Source organism: Neovison vison, chromosome 6 (assembly GCF_020171115.1).
Source record: "Neovison vison isolate M4711 chromosome 6, ASM_NN_V1, whole genome shotgun sequence".
NCBI classification, from domain to species: Eukaryota; Metazoa; Chordata; class Mammalia; order Carnivora; family Mustelidae; genus Neogale; species Neogale vison.
The window spans coordinates 11,068,242-11,092,630 of record NC_058096.1 but is presented as its reverse complement, the minus strand read 5'-3'; the positions used below and the strand labels follow the sequence as shown (position 1 = coordinate 11,092,630).

The following is a 24,389-nucleotide window of genomic DNA, read 5'->3' as shown; positions in this document are numbered from 1 at the left end:
ATGAAAATTTCAAGTCAAATAAGAGTAATAGGAAACTGCCTAAATGTCTTAAAAGGTATTTACCAAAACACAACAGCAAACATAACTATTCAGAACCTATTTCATTGGTTATGAAATGCCAAAACCATGACAGGGAAAATATAAAAGTTCCTGCAGTCCCAGCTATTAAATAGCTTAGCTTTATTGGTTTGGGCACATAATGTAAGCTTAAATTCTTCATTCTCAGAGAATGTAGATCTAGAAAACCAGAAAGACTTATCTGAGAGACTTAGACCCAATAAGAAAACGTAGTAAAGTGGCTGGGTACCAAGATCGATAAATCAGTTTCTTTTCTTTATTTAGCAGTAAATAGTATAGAAGGAAAGTAGAACAGAACAGAATGTTTTCTTAGCCTTACTATGGTTGGTTGTTTTTTTTTAAGATTTTATTTATTTATTTGACAGAGAGAGATCACAAGTAGGCAGAGAGGCAGGCAGAGAGAGAGAGAGAGAGAGAGGGAAGCAGGCTCCCTGCTGAGCAGAGAGCCCCATGCAGGGCCTGATCCCAGGACCCTGGGATAATGACCTGAGCTGAAGGCAGTGGCTTAACCCACTGAGCCACCCAGGTGCCCCTTGCCTTACTGTGGTTTTAAAAATGAGAGCTTACTGCTTTTGTAAGTTCAGCAAAAAACAGGTGTGATCTGTCCGTTTAAAGAGCATTATGAAGATTAAGTGAGATGAAACACATTAAAATTTTCTGGAAAATTATTGGGGCACTTCGGTGGTGCAGTCAGTTGAGCATGTGACTCTTGATTTTGGCTCAGGTCATGATCTCAGGGTCCTGGGATGGAGCCCCACATTGGACTCTCTGCTCAGCAGGGAGCCTACTTCCCCCTCTCTGCCTACCTGTAATCTCTCTGTCAAATAAATAAATAAAATCTTAAAAAAAAAAAAAAAGAATTTTCTGAACCAAAGAGTGAATAGAATTGGTAACTGAGTTCGGAGAAAAGTGCAACGGAGTGCCTACAGAGGCCTGATGAACATGGAGGACAAGTCAGCTGGCCCCAGGAATGTCTTGACAGGCTTCAGAGTGTTTGGTGGCTGCCAAAGACCGAGGTCGGTTCTGCAGCTGAAATGGAAGTTCTTTAAAAATCGGTATCCAGGGGCGCCTGGGTGGCTCAGTGGGTTAAGCCGCTGCCTTCGGCTCAGGTCATGATCTCAGGGTCCTGGGATCGAGTCCCGCATCGGCCTCTCTGCTCGGCAGGGAGCCTGCTTCCTCCTCTCTCTCTCTGCCTGCCTCTCTGCCTACTTGTGATCCCTCTCTCTGTCAAATAAATAAATAAAAAATCTTTAAAAAAAAAAAAATCGGTATCCAGGGGCACCTGGATACCGACTCAGAACAACATACTACTCCCTTCCCAGGTTAATAAAAAGCTCAGGAGAGTAAAAGATGTGTTATTAAAAGAAAGGACAGAGTAGTAGGACAGAAGAGTTGAGAACAAGGAAGAGCTCTTGGAAGTTTAAAAATACAATAGTTGGGGGGAAAAAAATCCATGGACAGGTTGGAATGTAAAATTGAAGAGTATTAGGGCAGAGGACTGTCATTTTAAAAATCTAAATGTGTTTAAATTGTTTCGTGTATGAATATTTAGTACTCATTTTTAACTGTAGGCATCTGCCGTGTTGTTAAGTGTAAGGATGGTGCTTATTGTGGTTTATTTTTGTTGGGGAAGATGCTGGGTTAGGTTTCACATTGGCTGTTCTTTTTTTTTTTTAAGATTTTATGTATTTATTTGACAGAGCAAGATCATAAGTAGGTAGAGAGGCAGGCAGAGAGAGAGAGGAGGAAGCAGGCTCCCCGCCAAGCAGAGAGCCCGATGTGGGACTCGATCCCAGGACCCTGAGATCATGACCTGAGCCGAAGGCAGAGGCTTAACCCACTGAGCCACCCACCCAGGCGTTCTCACATCGGCTGTTCTTGAACAAATAATGCCTGGTGGGGATTTTGGAGCCTTGGGCTTGTGTCTGGTATTCTGGATGGGCGTTAGTGCAGTAGACGTTGTTTACAGCCTTTCACAAATTGGCCATGTTTCTCGGGGGTAGAATGCAGGCTCTGGGGTCTGCTGGCCCTGCTCAAATCCAGCTCTGTCGCCAAATGTGTGATATTGCTCGAATCACTTCACCTCTCTGATTCTCGTTTTCTTGCTCTGTAATAAGGGCATGGAAGTAACCCGTGCGTCTCACCTGTGTCATAGGGCTCTGACGATGAAGGGATAAGAGCTGTAAAGCACCGAAGAGTGTGCAGCGTGTACCACGTGCTCATTTAAAGAAGCCAGTGTTGAGACCACCAAGCAGATGGGCGGGTTGTGTAGATGGGGAGAAAGCATGTATTTAAAGAGTAACAACCCACTGGTAGTGATGAAACAGGCTGTCCTGAGCTGCTGGTGTCACTCCCCCGACTGAAATCCTCTTGTTTCAGGAGAGTCTCACGTCGACGTTCCCTAGGGCCCCTCCTTGGACCTGGCGCTAAGAAGCTGCAGAGAGTGAATGAATGAACCCCTTGGTCGTGACTCTGATGTGCAGTGCTGTCCCCCAGTGCTGGCACTGCTGCCAGTTCCTATCATTAAAGTCATCATGTTAGTGTGTTTATAAGTATATAAGAAATGAAGTTTTCAGAAACTTAAATGTTATATTTTAATTACAGGCGTCAATTAGCAAGGTAAAAGTGACAGAACCATGGCTCAGTTTCCAACACCTTTTGGAGGTAAGTTTTCAAACATTTCTCTCTTTTAATGTATTGGAGACCTTTTCTTTATTCTCCCCCCCCCCCTTTTTTTTTTTTTTTAAAGAGGCTCCATGCCCAGTGACCCTGAGATCAAGAGTCACATGCTTTATCTGCTGAGCCAGCCAGGCGCCCTGAGACCCTATTTTTTTTTTTTTTAAGATTTTATTTATTTTGGGGCGCCTGGGTGACTCAGTGGGTTAAAGCCTCTGCCTTCGGCTCAGGTCATGATCTCAGGGTCCTGGGATCGAGCCCCACGTTGGGCTCTCTGCTCGGTGGGGAACCTGCTTCCCTTCCTCTCTCTCTGCCTGCCTCTCTGCCTACTTGTGATCTCTGTCTGTCAAATAAATAAAATATTTTAAAATTATTTATTTATTTATTTTTGAGAGGGAAAACGGGAGAGAGCAGAGCAGGAGGGAGGGGCAGAGAGAAGCAGACTCCCCACAGAGCAGGACTCAGGACTCTATCCCGGCACCCCATGGTCACCACCTGCGCCCAAGGCAGATGCTTAACCCACTGAGCCCCCAGGTGCCCCTCTGAACCCTATTTTTAATACTGTTTCTTCTGGATTCCTTGGAAGCAACTCCCGGGCATCATCTCATATCATCCACAAATATTTTAGCCTGTGTTTCTGAATGATGTGAACGCTTTCAAAGACATAACTATGATACCATTGTCATACCTATAAAATTCTTGATAATTCGTTAATATCCTCCTTTATCAAGGCAGTGTTGGAATTTCCCTGACAGTCTTCAGACCTTTTTTTGTTATGGTTTGTTGGTTCCCATCAGGGTCCAGACATTGCTCTCAGTTCACGTGCCCCCTCTGCCTCTCACTGTTCTCTGTTCACAATTGTATTCGTCGAAGTAACTGGATCATTTATTCTGTACTTTTCCCAAAACTTGAATTGGAAGCAGGACATTTTTGTTTGTTTTACTTTATCTGCTTAAAACATATGAATCTGCATAAAGTAGAGTTTTGGGGTTTTTTTTTTTAGGTTATATTCCCAATATTATGATGAAAGTGTTACATACTAGTTTTGCTTACTGGCCCGGTTTTTATTTTGTTTTGTTTTGTTTAAAGAGAGGTTGCCGTTATTATGGCTTCCTTTTGGCAACTGTCTGACTAGTCATAAGGAGAGTGAGGCACGAATCCCCACCCCTCTGATCACATCTGTTGAGGTCCCTGCGGATTTCCAGTACAGAACCCTCTAAACTCTTTTTTTGTCCCTCTTCTTAGTTACGGGGCAGGTTTGTGTTTAGTTGTGTTTTTGCTTTTGCTTCAGTTTATCGTTCTAGGGACGATTTCAACAAGGCAGGAGGAGTTGTGGGATTACAAGGCGTCTGAGTGAAGGGATCATGTCTGTTTCAGTCACTACAGTGTCTCCGATGCCTGACACAGTGCCTGGCACATAGGAAGTGGCCAGTAATTGTGTTTCCAGCGACTGACTGGATCCCACCCTTCCTGTCACTGTCCGACCAGATGACATAGAGAGGGGAGGGGTGACGTGAAGACATTTTGCTTTTGTGCCAGTCACATTCGTATTTTGTATGAACATACATATTGCCTGTTCTAATCTTTGGGGAGCATCTGAACTTTGGACGGTCTTCCATCTATGTAAGCTAAAATTATTTTGAAGACACTGAGGAGACCTAGGACAAAAGCGAGGAGGATCTCAGAAGTGAAGGGGCATCTGGTCAGTCTTAGAGCTGAAACTGAAGGAGAACCCAAATCCCGTTCTCTTCGTTTGCCTTTGTGTTTTTCCAGGATACCCGTTTTCAAATGCGTCTTTACTGGGGTACAGTTTACATAGCATGAAATTCACCCATTTTAACTGTACAATGCAGTGACTTTTCATAACTTTACAGAGTTGTGTAATCACCACTACAATACAGTATTTCAGTATTTTTGTCACTCCAAAAAGATTTTCATGGAATCATTTGCGATATGAATTACGAAACTTCGCTTTGTGTGTAACGTTCTCGTGACATTTAAAACACCTGAAAATATAGTTTTAAATTGGTTTCTTGCTTGAGTTTATGTAAATAAGTGACTGTTAACTTATGTCTTATACAGTCCTGCTAGCTATAAGAATATAGGACAAGATTTAAAAAAAAAAAAAAAGAATTTGTCCCAGTATCTTTCTTATTTTGGCCTGTTTTAATTTTCTAACTTGTATGCATAACTTCCAAGGAAAAGAGATGTTAATTAATGAGATTATTATTATTACTATTTTTAAAGATTTTATTTATTTATTTGACAGACAGAGATCAAAAGTAGGCAGAGAGGCAGGCAGAGAGAGAGAGGAGGAAGCAGGCTCCCTGCTGAGCAGAGAGCCCGATGTGAGGCTCGATCCCAGGACCCTGGGATCATGACCTGAGCCAAATAACCCACTGAGCCACCCAGGTGCCCCAATTAATGAGATTATTGATAACATAATGGGAAAGAATCTGGAAGTACGAGGGAAATAGTGCACGTGAGCACTTTGGTATTCTTTTTGCATTGACTAATTTGTCTTTTCTTTGGATTCCAGGCAGCCTGGATATTTGGGCCATAACTGTAGAGGAAAGAGCGAAGCATGATCAACAGTTCCATAGTTTAAAGCCAATATCTGGATTTATTACTGGTAATTGGAATCCATATTTTTACATTTTTATTTATCATTAGTGCTTCTATCTGTGGAAAATCTGTTATGCAAAGCTAAGGTGGGCACATATGACCCAGGGGACATCTGCCTTTGTCTTGGGCCTGTATTTTTTCAGTTACTTTTTCTCTACTGCATTCAAACCTGTTTGTACCCCTTTGTGGATATCAAGCCACTTGTTTTGGGCAAATCACTGATGGGAATTGGTAAAGGTCAGTGAACCACATTCTTTTAAATAGTAAAGCAGTGTAAAATGCTTGTTTAATTTTGGCCTTGAACTCATTTGGGAAATGTAAATAAATGAACAGATTCTGAATATTTAAAAAAACAACAACAACAACAGAATTCTCTTAGTGCTGTATCCCTAAAGTTCCTTTTGTACTTTGCTCCTTTCTTTCTTTCTTTCTTTCTTTCTTTCTTTCTTTCTTTCTTTCTTTCTTTCTTTCCTAAATATTTACTTATTTCTTTATTCATGTGCTCATGAGGGAGGGGGGAGGAGGAGAGAGTGGGGCAAGCAGACTCTGTGCTGAGCACAGAGGCTGACGTGGGGGCTGATCCCAGGACCCTGAGATCATGACCCCAGCTGAAACCAAGAGTCAGTTGCAGAACCGAGTGAGCCCCCCAGGTGCCCCTGCATTTCCTCTTATCTTTTCTGTTTGGTTATTCTTTCGGAGATAGCTTTAGGAAAAATGGGATCTAGATTTCCTGGGGACTTGTTTGCGTGTATGTGTGTGTGTGAGTCACAGTTCTCTTTAAACTATTAATTCTTAATCGTTTATGTGACTCTTGTAATCATTTTTACTTTTTCCCCATAAATGTACCAGAAGCACCAACTGTTTGACGTGTAGATAATAGGAGTCACAGGGAACTTAAAAAAAGGAGAAGAGTGGGTTATTGGTTTCTTGAGGATTCCTGTAGATGGGCTTTGTTGTATGTGTAGCTGTCTCATCTTACTTAATAGCCGATTAAAGTGGACAGTCTATGCCTACACCTATTAGGCCCTTTTTTTGAAATGAATTTTTAAAGTTTTAAGTAGTGAACTCGTCAATCTGATGGATTCATTCTGCTGTTGCTTATAGATTTACCATTTGGCTTTTAGCATATATTTAAGTCAGTATTTGCAGAACTACTAGCCTCCTATTCTTGCAATTTTCTTGTAAGAAGATATCTGTCAGCTGTTTTTTCTGAAACTTTTTCTATTTAATTTACAGGTGATCAAGCTAGAAACTTTTTTTTTCAGTCTGGGTTACCTCAACCTGTTTTAGCACAGATATGGTAAGTTGGAACGTCACAGAAGCAGAAGGAGGTAAAATAAAATATTCCAGTAATTTGGCTTCTTTAGATCTCGAAGGAAACATAAATCTCTAGTCTGACATACTCTACGACTTTTTACCAGAGAATACTTCTGAAAAGTATCTTTTCCTATGGAACATTAAAAGAATAAAAGGAAAAGTGATGACATTTGCAGGATAGCGCTGTCAGAAAACTGAATTTCCAGTGGAGAAATTTACATTTTAATATTTTCTCATGAATTTGTTCTAGCTTTATCCCCATTGTCCATACTCATCTGAATGTCCCACATTTCTTGCTCTGTAGTGCAATGGTTCTCTGTCTTTCATGACCACAAGGTGAGGAAAATATTTGAGGGCCAGGAGTGAAACAGCCTTACCTTGTATTTATGACAGTGTTGTACAAGGTCAGTGCATAAGAAATACTGTTGAATTCCTTGATTAACTATCACCAATTAGCATTCAGTCCTTTGAACGTATAGGACAGAAAGGGACAATAAAAAAGAGAGGCAAATATTTTGGATTATGACTTTGGTCATGCCATGCTGAGGTCTGTTGCGAGAAGTCCCGTTTTCCTCGCACTGCGCAGTCCTCACATACTTCATTTCCAGGCTTTATTGGTGTTGTGGGCGTGGCTTGCTGTGTAGTAGAAAGACGACAGGATTTGTAGTCACTCACCTGTGTTTGATCCCAGCTGCACGACATTCGGTCTTTGTCATTTGAGCATGTATTCATCCTCTCTGACCTCTGTTTTTTAATCTAGAAAATGGGCAGATATATTTTCCTAACAAGATTGTTGAAAAAATCAGTATATAAAGGACTGTATAAAAACTGTAGATAAGGGATGTAGTGTGGGGTGTACACACTATGTAGCATGTAATAGACCCTCAAAACAAAACAAAATGGTACCGCTGTCATCATCAGGGACTGGGGAGTCCCCATAAATAAATCGTCCAATTTATTATATTTATTTATATAATATAATTATATATATATAATTATTATATAATTAAATTATAATTGCCTGTCCCCTGAAATGATCAACCTTTTATTTTTATTTTTTTAAGATTTTATTTATTCATTTGACAGAGAGATCACAGGTAGGCAGAGAGGCAGACAGAGAGAGGGAGAAGCAGGCTCCCCACTGAGCAGAGAGCCTGATGCGGGGCTCCATCCCGGGACCCTGAGATCATGACCTGAGCCGAAGGCAGAGGCTTAACCCACTGAGTAACCCGGGCGCCCCATGATCGACCTTTCTTAATAGTATAATGGAAATTAATAAAGATTGACTAATCCCTTGAGGCCTTCAAGCAGAGTCTGCAGAATGTGGTCCAAGCTTGATTACCAGTGTCATCAGTATGAAAATTATTCACTGTGTTCTGAATAGCAAAACTCTCATGGGAAATATAGATATATTTGTATACAGATAAATTTGAATTGAAACTAAATGATACCAGACTCCTGTGCTTTTTTGGGTGTCTGCTTTATGTTCCGTTTCCCGGTTGTCAGCATATTGGCTGCCAGACCGTCTTCTTCCAGTTAGCTGCTTCTGTGATGCCCCTCTCACTCACTCTTCTGATCCACTTTGAGCTGGGAATGGCACATAACCCAGGTTTTTGGAATTGCTTTTAAAGTAAAGGGGTGGGATGGTGGGGGGCAGGGGAACGAGAACAGGGAGTTAAGTGCCTGAGTTAAATTCGAGAGACACGTGACATCTATTTTCACTGTAAGAAGCTTTCCTTTGCTTTGCGTTCTGGTATGTGATTGTATTTCCCACCAGCAGTCAAGGTCACTCACTAGCACCTTCCTTTCGCAGGCATTACATCTTCCCTTGAATTCTGCTTTTATGTCATATTCCCAATTTATGAATATTCATTCGAGAAGCAGTTTTATGATGCATACCTGATTCTGGAAAATCTCACTTAACATTTTTTCATTCAGCAGTGGAAAAATACTTATTGTAAGTCTTCTGTGGGCCAGTGACTGTTGAAGGTGCTCGGGATGCAGCAGTGAACAGAACAGACAAAATCCATGCTTTCCTAGCAATTACAGTCTGGTGAAAGGGTATAGTTAAGAGCAGTATAAAAATTGTCGCATGATAATAAGTGTAGTGGAAAAATAAAGTATGATCTAGTACATTTCACTTTTTTTCCCTCTAAAAAAAATTTTATTTTTTTTTTTTTAAGATTTTATTCATTTATTTGACAGAGATCACAAGTAGGCAGAGAAGCACTCAGAGAGAGGAGGAAGCAGTCTCCCTGCCGAGCAGAGAGCCCGGTGCGGGGCTTGATGCCAGGACCCTGAGATCACAACCTGAGCCAAAGGCAGAGGCTTTAACCCACTGAGCCACGCAGGCACCCCCAGAGTTAGGCTTTTAAATGTATAAATAATAACAGCTGATCCAGTGAAATAGTTTTCACTCCCTGTCTCTGTGCTCATCTTGTGTTCTCTTACAGTTTTTCTGGTGCGGTCCCAGGGAAGGCCAGTGACCCTTTTGGTAGAAGGAGGGTTGGGTTGGAGTCTGAAGGTTTGGGCAGTCTCTTTGTCATTCATGTGGGGAAGAAGAAAGTACTGGATTGAGAGTTAGGTACTGTAATCGTCTCTATCTCTCTGGGCATTATTTTCCTCGGTGTGAATCCATGAGTGATACATGTGTTACACACCCTGGACATTTTTGTTCCAGGTAGATGCTGTATTCCAGGTAGCTAGTTTGGGACATTGAACTGTCTTTCCCTTTTTTTAAGTGGGCTTCTATGCAGGGCTTGAAGTCATGACCCTGAGATCAAGACCCGAGAAGAGATCAAATGTTGGAAGCTTAACCAGGCTACGCCACCCAGGCTCCCCTAGTTTGAGAACTTTTAAACTGTAACCTACTGACTCTTTGGGGCTGCTTATCTTTCCAGTCTGCTTTCTAGTTAGTAACACAGGAAAACCTGAATTTCCAGAGGATGGAGTCAAGTCAGTGGGTGTAATGCCAAAGCGTAACAGTGGCCAAAGATGGTATAACTTCCTAGAAATTGTTTTACTAATAAGGAACTGAAAGGAAACTGGCAAATATCCTGTATCCTTTTGGCAACTTCGGATACTTAACGTTGTTCCAACCTTGGGCTAATGTGCAGAAGGAAGAGAAGAAAGCGGAGGGGGGTGGACAGGAGCCTTGTGGGTCCAGGAAATAAAAAGAGGCTGAATGAAGAAGGCTTTGGCATCAGAGGCAGTGGTGGCCACAAAAATGGAGATTAGAGGCTGCTAAGGAGAGAAATGAGGGGAAGGGAAGCCCACCGGGGCACGGGCCCTGAGACGGAAGGTAGGATACAGAGACATAAAGGAAAAGACGAGAACAGCTTGGTGATCTGTTCAAGGGTGGCGCGTGGGTGAGGGCCACCAGCTGTACAACATCTAGTTTCTTCAGACACTTCTGTGCATATGGCAGAAGAACCTTCAGCCCTCAACGAGATCAGTTTGCCAAATTCATCCCCCTCTGCAAAAAGGCATCCTGGACTCTTGTTCCCCTCGCCGCCATCCCTCATCCCCTCCATCCTCAGCGCATGGCATCAGGCATCTGTCCAGCTGCTGGGAGCCACGCTTGGTTCCTCTCTTTTCCTCACCGTATGCCTTCAGCCCATCAACGCATCTTTTGATTCCATTTACAGACTTTCTCCCCATTCTGGCCATTTCTTTCTGTCTCCATTGCTACTGTCCACTGGAGTCTTTCTCACACTTCCCCCTTTAGATTTCTTTCTCTGTACAGTGCCCACACTTTCTTTGGAAAAAGTAAATCCATTATAAGCTCCCCGTTGAGAAGAAAACCCAAAGTCCTATGTAGGCTCCAGGTCCCAACCCGAGCTGACCCTCGTCTGTTTTCCTCTTTTCTTATTTTGTACCTCTCTCTTCCTCAATTTCTGTATCCCAGTTTCACTGACCTTCTCTCTGTTGAAATGCACCAGGTTCCTCCTTGCCTCTGGGGCATCGCACTTGGTATTTCCTCCTCCAGTAATCTGTAATGCAGCTTGCTGGCTGATTACCCTTCTGGTTTCGGAGAAGTACTTCCTGACCACTCATGCAGAGTAGTTCCCTCTGCCCACCTGCTCCTACCACAGGCTTCCCTTTTTTATTTGCTTTAGGGATCTCCTTTTTTGTGAATCGTGGACTTAATTCTATTTCTGAGTACGGCACACATTAACAAGGTTCCAAAAGCCAACACTGTACCAAAATGGGAGCGCGGAGAGAGGTGTCCCTTCCCATGACAGCACTTTGTCCCTGTGCCCTGAATTAGTTTCTTACCATCCTTCTGGAAAAAAACAGCAACTTCATAATACCATAATAATATTTTAATTATTTCCTCTTCCTTCTTATTTTAAAGGTTACCGCCTTTAAATGTTCTTTTGTTCCTCACTTTTCTTACTTAACACATTCTGGAAATCACTGGTATCATTCCCTAGAGATGCCTTTCTCGTTTTTTTTGTTTTTTTTTTTTTCCTACAGTTACATAGTACTTGTTGTAGAAGATAACACCTTAGTATATCCAACCAGTCTCGTGTGTGTGTGTGTGTGTGTGTGTGTGTGTGTGTGTGTTACAGTTACTTCTAATAATGTACCAGTGAATGAACTAAAGCATAAATATTTTTATATTGCTGCTGTATCTTCAGAGTAAATTCCTATGAGTGCATTTGCTAAGTCCAAGAGTAAAGGCCTGGGTAGTTCTGTAGATGTTGCCAGATTTCCCTTCATTTGGAGTTGGAGCACTTTTTCCTGCCTCCAGTGCATGAGAGGGATACGTGGTTTGTTTTTCCCTTAAGGTATCAGCATACCTGTGGTCCCCTTCTCATCTCAGTCCTGCCTGTTGCTATGTATGTGTGCTGTGTATTTAAGATTAGTTCATTTTTAAGAGTCATGAACAGCTATTGTTTGACCTAAGCTTTTTTGCATATGTATTTTTTCACTTTGGAGGTTTTTTAAATTTAATTTTCAGATTCCTAGGCTTTTAGTTTATCTTTCAGGGGGATTATTAGAAATTTGAGTGTACTGTAGATGGAGATGAAAGTGGATGGCAGAACGGAGGTGTTTTTTTTAGCAGAGAAACCTCCAGAAATGGAATTTCAGGTCTTCCAGAGTTCCAGCTTTTTCACTGGGGAAGAGGGGTGGGGAAAAAGCTGAGCTTTGTAGAAAAAACTACTGTGTTTGCATAAAGCCCTTTGAGTTATCACTACCAGTGATAACTAACATTCTGTTAGTTGAGGAAAAAAAGGTTTTAAGAAAAAATCACGCAAGGTTCTCAAAAAAAAAAAGTGGGATTTTGGTGGGTGGCTTAAAGTCCAGCACCAGGACCTTTGAGAATTACATGTCTCGTCTCCCACTGAGGTATTCAGTGGAAAGCTTTTAGAAACATGACATTCTTCTAATTCAGCTCTTAGGGTACTGGTCTCTTCTTCTCCAACTAGTCGTTATCCCACATTGGCTATTTGTTTCTCTTTAGAAAAATGTGTTTTGGGGGCTGCGATGTTGGGGATACGGAGTGAGAATCTCTCTGCTTGATTTTTTTTTTTTTTTTTTTTAAGCGCGCATGTTGATGTTGATCGCTGGCAAGTTTTTCTTTTCCCTGAGACCCATCTAATATAGCTGAGTATCTTTTTAGAAAAACTTAACAAAAGAAGGAAGGTTGATCCTCTCATTTTACTTATTTGACTTCCTTTATAAAACCTGAAAGATAGTTACAAAAATACGGCAGCCAGAGACTGTCTCAATTATGAATATAGATGCAAAAATCAGAACAAAATGTTAGCAAATAGAATTCCACAATATATTTAAAATTATGACCAACTTGAGTTTATGCCATGAGTGCCAGTTTGGTGCAGAATTAAGGCATTCTCTCAGTATTATAGCAACAGATAAAAGGAAGTGTGATCCGATCAGCAGATGCTGAGTAAGCATTTGATGTTAGGGTGGCTCAGTGGGTTGGGCCGCTGCCTTCGGCTCAGGTCATGATCTCAGGGTCCTGGGATCGAGTCCCGCATCGGGCTCTCTGCTCTGCAGGGAGCCTGCTTCCTCCTCTGCCTCTCTGTCTGCTTGTGATCTCTGTCTGTCAAATAAATAAATAAAATCTTTAAAAAAAAAAAAAATACACACACACCCCCATCCCTAATATGTAGAAAGGAAACTTTTTAAATATGTCAGGTTCTAAAGATCACTACCAAAATTTAAACAGTGAAACACTACAGCCCTTTAACTGAAACCCAGAACTTAGGGGATGCTCACACATTCAATGATGTCTTACACTCAGTAAGACCAACCAAAAAAAAGGAAGTGTATAAATATTGGAAACGAAAGTTAACTCTTTTTTGCTAGTTATGCAATAGTATAGTTAGCTATAACCTAAGCGATTGTAGGTTAAAAAAATAATATTTGTAGAAGTTTGGTAAGGTAGCTGATTATAGCATAAATGATTATTGAAAGCAAAATTTTTCTGTGTTGGAAGTAAGCACCGAAATACAGAAACGGGGGGGCGCCTGGGTGGCTCAGTGGGTTAAACCTCTGCCGTAGGCTCAGGTCATGGTCTCAGGGTCCTGGGATCAAGCCCCGCATCGGTCTCTCTGCTCAGCAGGGAGCCTGCTTCCCCCACCCTCTCTGCCTGCCTCTCTGCCTACTTGTGATCTCTCTCTCTCTGTCAAATAAATAAAACCTAAAAAAAAAAAAAAAGAAATACAGAAACGGGCAAGTGTTCCATTTAAAATAGTGATGGCATGGTAAAACTCCTAAGAACACACTTAATAAGAAAAGTAACTGGGGCGCCTAGGTGGCTCAGTCAGTTATAAGTGTCTGACTCTTGGTTTCGGATCGGTTCATGATCTCAGGGTTCTGGGAATGAGCCCTGCATGGGACTCTGGGCTCAGTGTAGAGCCTGCTTGAGATTCTCTCTCTCCTTCCCCTGTTTGCGTTCTCTCTCTCAATCAATAAATCAATAAATAAAATCTTTTAAAAAATTACAGAAAGCAATTGCTTACATAAAAAAGTGATCAATCCTTTTTATTTTATTTTTTTAAAGACTTTTTATTTTATTTTATTTATTTATTTGACAGAGAGAGAGAGATCACAAGTAGGCAGAGAGAGAGGGAAAGCAGGCTCCCTGCTGAACAGAGAGCCGATACATCCCAGGACCCTGAAATCATGACCTGAACCGGAGGCAGAGGCTTAACCCACTGAGCCACCCAGGCGCCCCTGATCAATCCTTTTTAAAAACAGATTTATTACTCATTTATTTTAAAAAGAGACAGAGAGAGTGTGGAGGAGCAGGGATAGAGGGAGATTGAGAGAGAAAATCTCAAGCAGGCTCCTTGCTAAGTGGGGAGTCCCACACGGGGCTCCATCCCATGACCCTGAGATCGTGACCTGAGCCAAAATCAAGAGTATGGTGCTTAATTGACAGTTAAGTGACTTACCTACCCAGGTACCCCCAAAGTGATCTAATCTTATTAAAGGAAATGTTTGTAAATTTGAATAGATGGACATGCTATTGTCTTTGGTGGGCTCTTTAATGCAGTGGCAGCTTGGTTCCCAGTAGGGTTGCTTGTAGAATAGATCAATGATCTTAAAATTCCTAGGGAAGAAAACAAACATCTGTGAATAGCCAGACAAAATCCTTTTTTCAGGTTTTATTTATTTATTTGTTTATTTGGGAGAGACCGAGTGAGAGAGTAGAGAGCTAGTGGAGGAAGGACCGGAGGGAGACGGACTAGCAGACGCCGCGCTGAGTGGGGAGCCCAGCGTGGCGCGTCATCCCACGACCTTGAGATCGTGATCTGAGCCAAAATCCAGAGTCGGACACTTAACCGACTGAGCCACCCAGGCACCCCAAGAAAGGAGAAGTCTTCCCAGATACCAGACTGTACCATGGAGCGAGTATGATCAGATCACTGTCATATTGAACTGGGAATTGTTAATCCAGAAATAGGTCACTTCATGTGAACATTTAATATACAGCAAAAATATTTTTTAGTTCCATGAGAAGAGGCTGGATTAGTTCATAAAAGTTGTATTATGTTAGTTTCAAGCGTGTAACAGTGCCTGACATTATGAGTCTGTTACCGTTTAATTTTGTTTGTTCAATTTGTTTTTTGGATTCCACGTGTAAGTGATACATATGGTATAAAAACAGAATTTCTTACAGTAACGATATTATGCACAGACCAATGATAAATTTTAAAAACTCAACAATTGAGAGAGAAATTTGGCAGCAAAGACGTCACATACAGCAATCTCTTATAAACTGACAAGAAAAAGACACGTAGTCCCTCAGAAAACTTATTAACAAAGGATATGAGTGATCAGTTCATGTACGAATTCAGGTGACCAAGATCCATGTGCAGAATGACCCTCAGGCTCTCGGTAGGTGAGTGGAATTCGGACTCCACTGGTGGGGTTTGCCGAAGGGGATCACAGACTGCAGAAGAGCCGAGGTCTGCTCCCACCTGAGGCATAAACATGGCTTCTGTAGCCCATCTCCCACTTTGATGACTTTTACTTTTTTTTTTAAAGATTTTATTCATTTATTTGACAGCCCAAGCAGGGGGAGCAGCAGGCAGAGGCAGGAGGAGAAGGGAGAAGCAGGCTTCCCACTGAGCAGGGAGCCCGATGCGGGGCTCGATTCCAGGACCCTGAGATCATGACCTGAGCCAAAGGCAGAGGCTTAACCCACTGAGCCACCCCGGCATCCCTTTTTCTTACTTCCCAAAAGAAGAATGTTGACTCTTAACAACTTTTAAAGATTTTTAAAGATTTTATTTATTTATTTGTTAGGGATAATGGGAGAGAGAGCGAGCAAGCACAGGCAGAGAGGCAGGCAGAGGCAGAGAGAGAAGCAGGCTCCCTGCTGAGCAAGGAGCCGGATGTGGGACTCGATCCCAAGATGCTGGGATCATGACCTGAGCCGAAGGCAGCTGCTTAACCAACTGAGCCACTCAGGCGCCCCTTTAGAGATTTTTAATCTTTACTGTATGTCATTCTTTTCATTGTGTTTTATGTTTTCATTCCTTGAGTTAACTCCAGCAATGTAGGATAATTTTCTATGAAACTTCATTGTCTTTTTTGGACACTTACGTAGGTGTGGATCATTTAAAAGATGGCTAGTGGTGGCAATTTAATTGGGAGTAGCTGTTCTTATCATTTGTTTTTTCAAATAAAGTAGATCGCTTTTTAAAAAATAAATCATCTTAACATCTTTATTTTTATTTATTTATTTTTTTCTTTTGAAAGATTTCATTCATCTGTTTGACAGCAAGAGAGATCACAAGTAGACAGAGAGGCGGATGGGGTGGGGGAAGCAGGCTCCCTGGTGAACAGAGCCCAATGCGGGACTCGATCCCAGGATCCTGAGATCCTGACCCCAGCTGAAGGCAGAGGCTTAACCCACTGAGCCAATCAGGTGCCCTCTTAACATTTTTAATATCTAGACTAAAAGAAATGAAATCTGGATGAAATTTGTTTTTTTTTTAAGATTTTATGTATTTATTTGAGAGAGCAAGAGATGCAGATAGCAAGAGAGCATGAGCAGGGAGGAGAGGGAGAAGCAGGCTTCCTGGTGAGCCCGGAGCCCAGTGTGTCCTTGAGCTCAAGACCTGAGCCAAAGGCAGGCACGCACTTACCTGACTAAGCCGCCCAGGCACCCAAAGGGATGAACATTTTTCAGGCAGAAGAGTTGAAAACTGAAACAAGATGAAACCAGAGAGGGAGACAAACCGTAAGAGATTTTAATCTTAGGGAACAAACTGAGGTCTGCTGGAAGGGAGCCGGAGGTGGGGGAATGGAGAGGCTGGGTGCCAGACATTGGGAGGGTATGTGTTGTGGTGACTGCTGGGTGTTGTAATCAAATAATACATTATGTGTTAATTTTAAAAATTTAAAAAGAGGTTAATTGCCAAAATGCACAGTTGTGGTTTGCATGAAAGTCGTTTCCACTTGCAAAAACCTTTTTTGCTTATTAAGCTTATTTGAGAGAATATGCATTAAAGCTCATTGCACCGAAACTGAACATAGCATTGTCAAATCTACTAAAATTAAATTAAAAAATAAAAAATAAAAATGAAATCCTGGGGAGGAAAACACTCATTGCAAGTTACACTTGACCATTTCTGAGTTCCATTTTAAAAAAATTTTTATTTATTTATTTGACAGAGAAAGACACACAAGGAGAAGGAACACAAGCAGGGGGAGTGGCAGAGGGAGAAGCAGGCTTCCCGCTGAGTAGGGAGCCCAGTGTGGGCCTGGATCCCAGGATCCTGGGATCATGACCTGAGCCAAAGGTAGACGGTTAATGACTGAGCAACCCAGGCGCCCCCTGAGCCATTTTTAAATGTGTAAGCTCATTTAATTTTCGCAGCTTTAAAGGTTGTAGAACTATATCGTAGCATAGTCTCCATGGGAAGGTTAGTAGAACCCCACAGAGGAATTGGTGCTGTCTAGATGAGTATCTGTAGAAATAAACTCTGTTTTCTGACCTTTTCCCCCCGGACATCTTTTTAGGGGAAACATGGGGCGTGAACTCATGACCCTGAGCCAGCCAGGTGCCCTGTCCCCTAACATCTTTATTAGGACATAATTTACGCTACAAAATTCACCCTTTTAAATGTGTAATTCACTGGTTTTTAGTGTGTTCACAGAGTTGTGCAATCATAGCCACTATCCAATTCTAGAACATCTCAACGCCTGGGTGGCTCAGTTGGTTGGACGACTGCCTTCGGCTCAGGGCGTGATCCTGGAGTCCCGGGATCGAGTCCCACATCAGGCTCCCAGCTCCATGGGGAGTCTGCTTCTCTCTCTGACCTTCTCCTCGCTCATGCTCTCTCTCACTGTCTCTCTCTCTCAAATAAAAACAAAAACAAAAAAAACTTTAAAAAGAATCCCATTTGATATCCAAAGTACATATCCTGGCATTCAGACTGAAAATTACCTCCTGTTTCCTATAAGTAAAGCATAACACAGTAGAAAGTATTTTACTTTTATACAAAGCCTTGCCAGTATTCCCAGGTTACTCCCTGTAGCTTGGTAAACAAGTTTTGGTTCCATCTAGTCTGCTTGGTTTTCTTCTCTTTTGTTGCCCCAGGATGAAGGTAGCTGACTGGTGTGGATAGGAAGGGTGGTTTAGGAAAGGCCCTTTTATGGTCAGAGTCATTCTTCGCCCTTGATGTTGGTTTGCAGGGCACTAGCTGATATGAACAATGACGGACGAATGGATCAAGTCGAGTTTTCCATAGCTATGAAACTCATCAAACTCAAGCTGCAAGGATATCAACTCCCTTCCTCACTTCCCCCCGTCATGAAACAGCAACCCGTTGCTATTTCTAGCACACCAGCCTTTGGTAAGTCTGAAATGGACTTGGTTCCTATATTTCATGTAGACCTTAAAAATACTTTTTCTTCTTTTTCCCCTTTTCTGTTTGTAGCCTTATGGTATTCTAGGAGGCAGTTCGGTCCGAAAAATGATGGTCCTGGTCCTGTGCAGGCAGATAATGCTGGAGGAGAAGACCATGTTCACATCTGAACCCTAGCATGTGTTAAAGAACAGAAGTTCACCGGAGTAGATTTGAAGTTGTAATTGGTTTTATTAAGGGGTTCCTGAAGGGGTAGCAGCCTGTGGAGCCACTAGAGGGGAGCTCAGAGAGGTTGTCTGAAATGGAAGGTTTTACAGGAGGGAGGGTGGGGCAAGAACGCTGTTAGCAAAAGAAAAGAAAGGAATGTACCTGGCAGGATCATTTTCCCTGGAGGGATAGGTGGGGGTGTCTTATCAGGTCAATTACCTCATCTTCCTTTGGGGGTGAAGAGGGAGGATAGGACAGCTGACCTCACTGGTCCTGATCAGAAAATTCATGACTGACTGCCTAAGGCCGCGTTGCTGGGAGAGGTTGACTCTGCCATTAGTTTGGTATTAAGTCCTAGGTTTGGTGACTTGGTCTCAGTGACACCATTTGGTTCCTGTGGTTTTCTTTTTAACAGGTGCTAGTAAACAAAACAAAAGCAAAGGTTCAGACTGTTGGGGCAAAACACATACACTTGCGGTCTACCACTGCATTTTCTTTTCATTGCCCTTACTACATCTTTGACCCTTGACAATGCCACATGCTTCCTTTTGGCTTCATTTTCCCCAGCACACAAACAGCTCCTTTGGATAATGGTATCTAGCAATATATTTTTAAATTCATAGTATTGAGACAACTGGCCCCATTAAAGTCTTCCTTGGAACAAAATAAGCAGGACGAAATAAACAGTATCTCAACTAAAAACAGCTCCTTGAAAAGATACCTTTTAACCAGGTGTTTTTCTTAAAAACTAATCAGGAATTAATTGACTAAGATCACCAAGAGTTCTGATTTCTTCTGCTCTCACCCTAGACTTTAAAGATTACCGTAATCAGATCTAATATCTGATTCATGAGAAAGTTCTTAGACAGTTTTAACAAAACACAGAAGTTGTGGCTAGAGTTTCCCTTTCTTCCTCCTAATAGATCGGATGACAGGTGATACGGTGAAGTAGGTTTGGAAGGGGGCAGTCAGTAGCAATGCAGGTTGTCTCTGATAAAATTAATGATAAGCTGAGATAAAGACATAACTGTGGTTTTACTGAATAGATTTACTCTTAAAAACAAACTGTGCATTGCCTTTGTTTTGGTGATGTTTAATCACAAGACTTGTGGTCATAAAGGGAAGGGTGCAGGTTTGGGGTCAGGCAAGGATCCAAGAGAAAAAAAGAGAAACTCAGGAAATCACACATGAGCTAAAGCTAGGAAGAGCGGAGGTGAAGAGGAGGGTTGTCCTCTCCACGTGACCAGGGCCCTTGTTGGCTTTGTCCATTGTGTGTTCGCAGCCCTTAGCCCTTAGCCGGCCAGCTTATTTACGTACAGATGGTTCTGAATTCCCTGAAGGTCCCTATAGCCAACCTTTGGTCAGGACCTGTGGGTTAAAACAGCTAAAGGGTATTTGGTTTTCTTTTGGCTTCCCTTCCGGTGCTGCAAGAAGATACCTCAGTGGGGGCAGAGAGTCGAATAACCTGAGGCATCCCATTTCCTCGTTTTCCCTCAAACCGGGGGTCAGTGATTCTCCCTCTAACATTTAATATGTCTTCTCTTACTCCATTCTGCAGCAGGACTTTCCCTCTAGAGTCACCGCTGCTTTATGAAGTTGCGGCCTCGCTTGCCCTAGGGGTTTACTGCCACTTAAGTAAGCTGCCCCTTCCTCCAAGGGAGCCTGGAATTTCTTTCTTTTCTTTCTTTCTTTCTTTTTTTTTTAATTTAAGATTTTATTTATTTATTTGACAGAGAGAGATCACAAGTAGGCAGAGAGGCAGGCAGAGAGAGAGGAGGAAGCAGGCTCCGCGCTGAGCAGAGAGCCCGATGCGGGGCTCGATCCCAGGACCCTGGGATGATGACCTGAGCCGAAGGCAGAGGCTTTAACCCACTGAGCTAGCCAGGCACCCCAGGAGCCTGGAATTTCTGAGCCCCCATTCTGCCATCCAGTCCTGAGCTCCTCCCCGGGGCTCCTCCACTGCCTTTCCTCCCCGTCCTTTTCGTCACATCAGCATCCTCAGTAAATTATTTCCAAGAGGCAAATCACCAGGGAATGGCAGAACATGAGAGAAGTTAAAAGTACGTTGTGTCCTAACCAGGTTGCTTAGCTTTGCTCAAACACCTGACCTTTGCTAGTATTTCTAGTTCTACCTCTCAGCTTAACGCAGGATAATTTTTTTTTTTTTACACTACTTATTTGGCTATTCGAAAAGAAAATCATTTGTTACTAGGATCATTACGTTCTAGTTAATAGTAAGAATTATCTGGCCAGGCATTTCCTGGCCCTTTTACATATTATATCTTCAGGTATTGTATTTTATTTGGTCACAACAGTAACTGTAAAATCTGCAGAAATTATTAGCCCTGTTACATGAATGAGAGAACCGAGGTCACACGAAGGTGAACAGTTGGCTTAAGACCACATTCCTAAAAAGGGAGATGAGTCTCTCCAGACACGGTTTTTCAAAGGCTCTTGGTTTCCTTACCACCTTCTCTCTTCCCACGTTGTTCATTCTCATCAAACCATAGGGGTGGCATGGAGCGCACTGTCCGCGCTTCCTGGTCTGCAGGGGTGCTGAGGCACGGGTTAACACGTGGAATTAAGGCTAGCTGTGGGTTGAGCAGCTGTTTTGTTCACCTCTCCTGTTACGGAGAGAAAAAGGCTGTGACTTGCCTAAGGGTAGCGAGCTGTATTGTAGGAAATTCTGTGAGTGTGCCGGGTATCTTCTTCTTTCAGTGGAGGAAGGAATATTACACAGAGAAGAATTCCTTTTTGACTGTAGATTCAACTGTTTCGGGGGGGAGTTTGTCTTTTGTTTAATTTTTCTTTTTTTTGCTAGATCCCATGGTTTTATTAGATTAAACCATCATTATTATTTTTATTATTATTATTTTTTTTTAGAGTGTAGAGGGGCAAAGGAAGAAAGAGAGAATCTTAACCAGGCCCCATGCCCTGTGTGGAGTCTCTTATGGGGCCCAGGCTTCTAAGTAACCCTTAGATCATAATTTGAGTCAAAAGAGTCTGTCTCCTAACCGACTGAGCCACTCAGGCACTGCAGATTAAACCATTATTTTTTTTTATTTATTTATTTATTTATTTTAAAGATTTTATTTATTTATTTGACAGAGATCACAGGTAGGCAGAGAGGTAGACAGAGAGAGAGGAGGAAACAGGCTCCCTGCTGAGCAGAGAGCCCTGTGTGGGGCTCGATCCCAGGACCCCGGGGTCATGACTCGAGCCGAAGGCAGAGGCTTTAATGCACTGAGCCACCCAGGCGCCCCTAAACCATTATTTTTAAACCCCAACTGTGTGTCCTAGTTGCTGGGAACAGGTTGGTAAGCAGGACATCATGGCTCCTGCTACTGTGAAGCTTCTTGTTAAGTTGGGGAAAGTAAGCAAGTAGATGAACGGCTTCAGGGTAAGATAAGGGCAATCAGTTCAGTAAAACGGTAATATGATAGAAATACTGATGGGAGAAAGTGATCGGGCAGAATTCTCCTTGGAGAGATGACTTTGAGCTGACCTAGACGTGAGAGCCTTGTGAAGAACCAAGGCGAGAAACCTTCCAGGCAAATGGAACAGCAGTTAACAAAGGTCCTAAGGCAAAAATGAAGTTGGTATGTGCAGGAAGCAAAAACGAGAGCAGAGCAGTGCTGGCTGAGGTATTGGTAGGCCTTATGGGCAAGGAGGTAGGGCAAGAGCCAGATGGTTTAGGGCCTAATAAAACCACTAAGGAATCAGACTTGTTTTCTAGGGGCAGTGGAAAGTTACAGAGAGCTTCCAGGTAGGGGAGTAGACATTTAGAAAACAGATAGATTGATAAGACACTTAGAACAGAAAAATAGATAGACATTTAGAAAACATAATCTTTGTTATCTGAAGACTGGGTTGCAGGGGAACCAAAGTAGCATCAGGGAAATCAGGAAGGAGGTTTTTGCTATGGGCAAGAGGTGATGGAGTTTACCATCTGGGTAGTGATAATCAGTGTGGAAGATAGAATAGGGTTAGGCTCATTGTATCCTGTATTTTGGAGGAAAAGTATATCAGGCTTTGGTCTCATTAGGTGTGAGAGATTTAGTGGATTTCCAAGGAGGCAGGTGAATCCATGGGTCTGGATCTCAGAAGAGAGACCATCAGCTCTGGGAGAATTGGAATGTGCGTGGCATTAAAAGCCCTGGGACTGGATGAAATATCTTAGAATGTGTAGTTAGAGCAGGCAGAAGACCTGGGACCAGGCCTCGGCATGCTGTGACGTTTAAAGGTGTAGTAAAAGGGGAAGAAGCAGGAGGAGGTAGGTTTCCCAGTAGCCAAGAACATTTTTCAAGGAGGGAGCATTCTAGTTGAATTGCTTCTGTGAGAATGAGGAAGAATGGGACAGAACAGTGATTGGATTTGGTAAGATGACCTTGAAAAGCAGTTTCTTTGGAGTGGTACAGACAAAAGCCTGGTTGGAGGCTTGGAAGAGGGGAGAGTTGGACTGTGAAGAGAGATAGCTGGAAGATGTCAGCCTTTCCAAGGCTGGTGTGTTCAGGATGGGAAGTGCCCCTGGATTTTTATTTTTATTTTTAATTTTTGTTTTTCCTTAAAAGTTTTATTCATTTAGTTGACAGAGATCACAAGCAGGCAGAGAGGCAGGCGGGGACAGAGGAAGGGAGGAGGCAGGCTCCCCGCTGAGCAGAGAGCCTGATGCGGGGCTCCATCCCAGTCTCTGGGATCATGACCTGAGTCGAAGGCAGAGGCTTTAACCCACTGAGCCACCCAGGCACCCTGCCCCTGAATTTTTAAAAGAGAGAGGGAAAACCCAATGGTTGAAGAGAGGTGGGAAAATTTCAGGAATTAAGATTGATTGATTGATTTTAAAAATTTTATTTATTTGACACAGAGAGAAATCACAAGTAGGCAGAGGGAGAGGGGGAAGCAGGCTTCCCGCTGAGCGGAGTCCGATGTGGGACTCGATCCCAGGACCCTGAGATCATGACCTGAGCCGAAGGCAGAGGCTTAACCCACTGAGCCACCCAGGCGCCCAGGAATTAAGATTTAGCATAGTGAAGAGAGATGGTATCCAGAACACAGCCTCTGGCAGATTTATTTCTTCAGAAATATTTAGAAAATATTCATTCAGTAAAGGTTGTCAGTTGGCAAGAAGATGATGATCTTCATAGCAGCTACTTTAAAAAGCTGGCCCAACAAAGCTTCTACCTGTGACAAACCCCCACACTGTGGAGAAATGACTGGGGGTGGAATCAGTTGAGCAGGGCAGCAACACAGACACCACAGGAGGAGAAGGTCCAGACCCAACGTGGGGGTGGAGAACAGAGGCTGGAAATCCCAGGAAGCAAGGCGCACATAAAAATGAGTGATGGGCAGTATCAGGCAAGGTCAAATCCCACACAAAGTTATTATTAGAAAAAGGAGAATAAAGAGCCAACTAACGCCCCATGAACAGTGACGGCACCCCAGTAACCTGCCATTTCCAAAGCTAAAAAATACTAAGAAAATGACACAAGTCATGGAAGACCAACACAATCAGAATTTTTTTTTTTTTAAAAAGATTTTATTTATTTATTTGACAGGCAGAGATCACAAGTAGGCAGAGAGGCAGACAGAGAGAGAGGAAGAAGCAGGCTCCCTGCTGAGCAGAGAGCCTGATGTGAGGCTCGATCCCAGGAGCCTGGGATCACGACCCAAGCCGAAGGCAGCAGCTTTAACCCACTGAGCCACCCAGGCGCCCCAACACAATCAGAATTTTAAAGCTGCGGAAATAAGGCGGGAAAAAGTCATTTCAGAAATGGAGACCAGACTAGAAGCAATTCAAGAGACACTATCGCAAGAGAAACCAAAGGTGAAAAGAGGACGATTTCAAGAATGAAAACAGATTGAACAAGAGATAATAAGGAGTTGAGGAAAAGTGACCCGTATTGAAGGCAAAGGAGATTAAATAAAGGGAGATGGAGTCCCTAAAGAAGAAGACCGAAGCGAGGGACGAGAACAAATGGCAAAGACTAGTTGAAGACAACTTCCTGGACATAAAGGATTTGAAACTGTGTTTGAAAGAGGATTTCATGTGCTTGAGAATATCGGCCTGGAGAAACCAACACTAAGATAAATTCTAGTAAAACAAAAAATTATTTGGGTATGTAGAAAAAG

At 42.6% G+C, this 24,389-nt stretch overlaps 1 protein-coding gene across 4 annotated transcripts in view; it reads left to right on the top strand.

Annotated features, from left to right (window-relative positions):
• Positions 1-24,389, top strand: part of ITSN1 (intersectin 1) — a 214,038-nt gene that overhangs the window by 67,546 nt on the left and 122,103 nt on the right. For all 4 annotated transcript variants that reach the window (XM_044250981.1, XM_044250982.1, XM_044250984.1 and 1 more), the window contains exons 2-5: positions 2,683-2,742; positions 5,294-5,386; positions 6,616-6,679; positions 17,881-18,041. In XM_044250981.1, coding sequence (XP_044106916.1) covers positions 2,715-2,742; positions 5,294-5,386; positions 6,616-6,679; positions 17,881-18,041 — 346 coding nt within the window. In that variant the 5' untranslated portion in view covers positions 2,683-2,714. The remainder of the gene's footprint in view (positions 1-2,682; positions 2,743-5,293; positions 5,387-6,615; positions 6,680-17,880; positions 18,042-24,389) is intronic.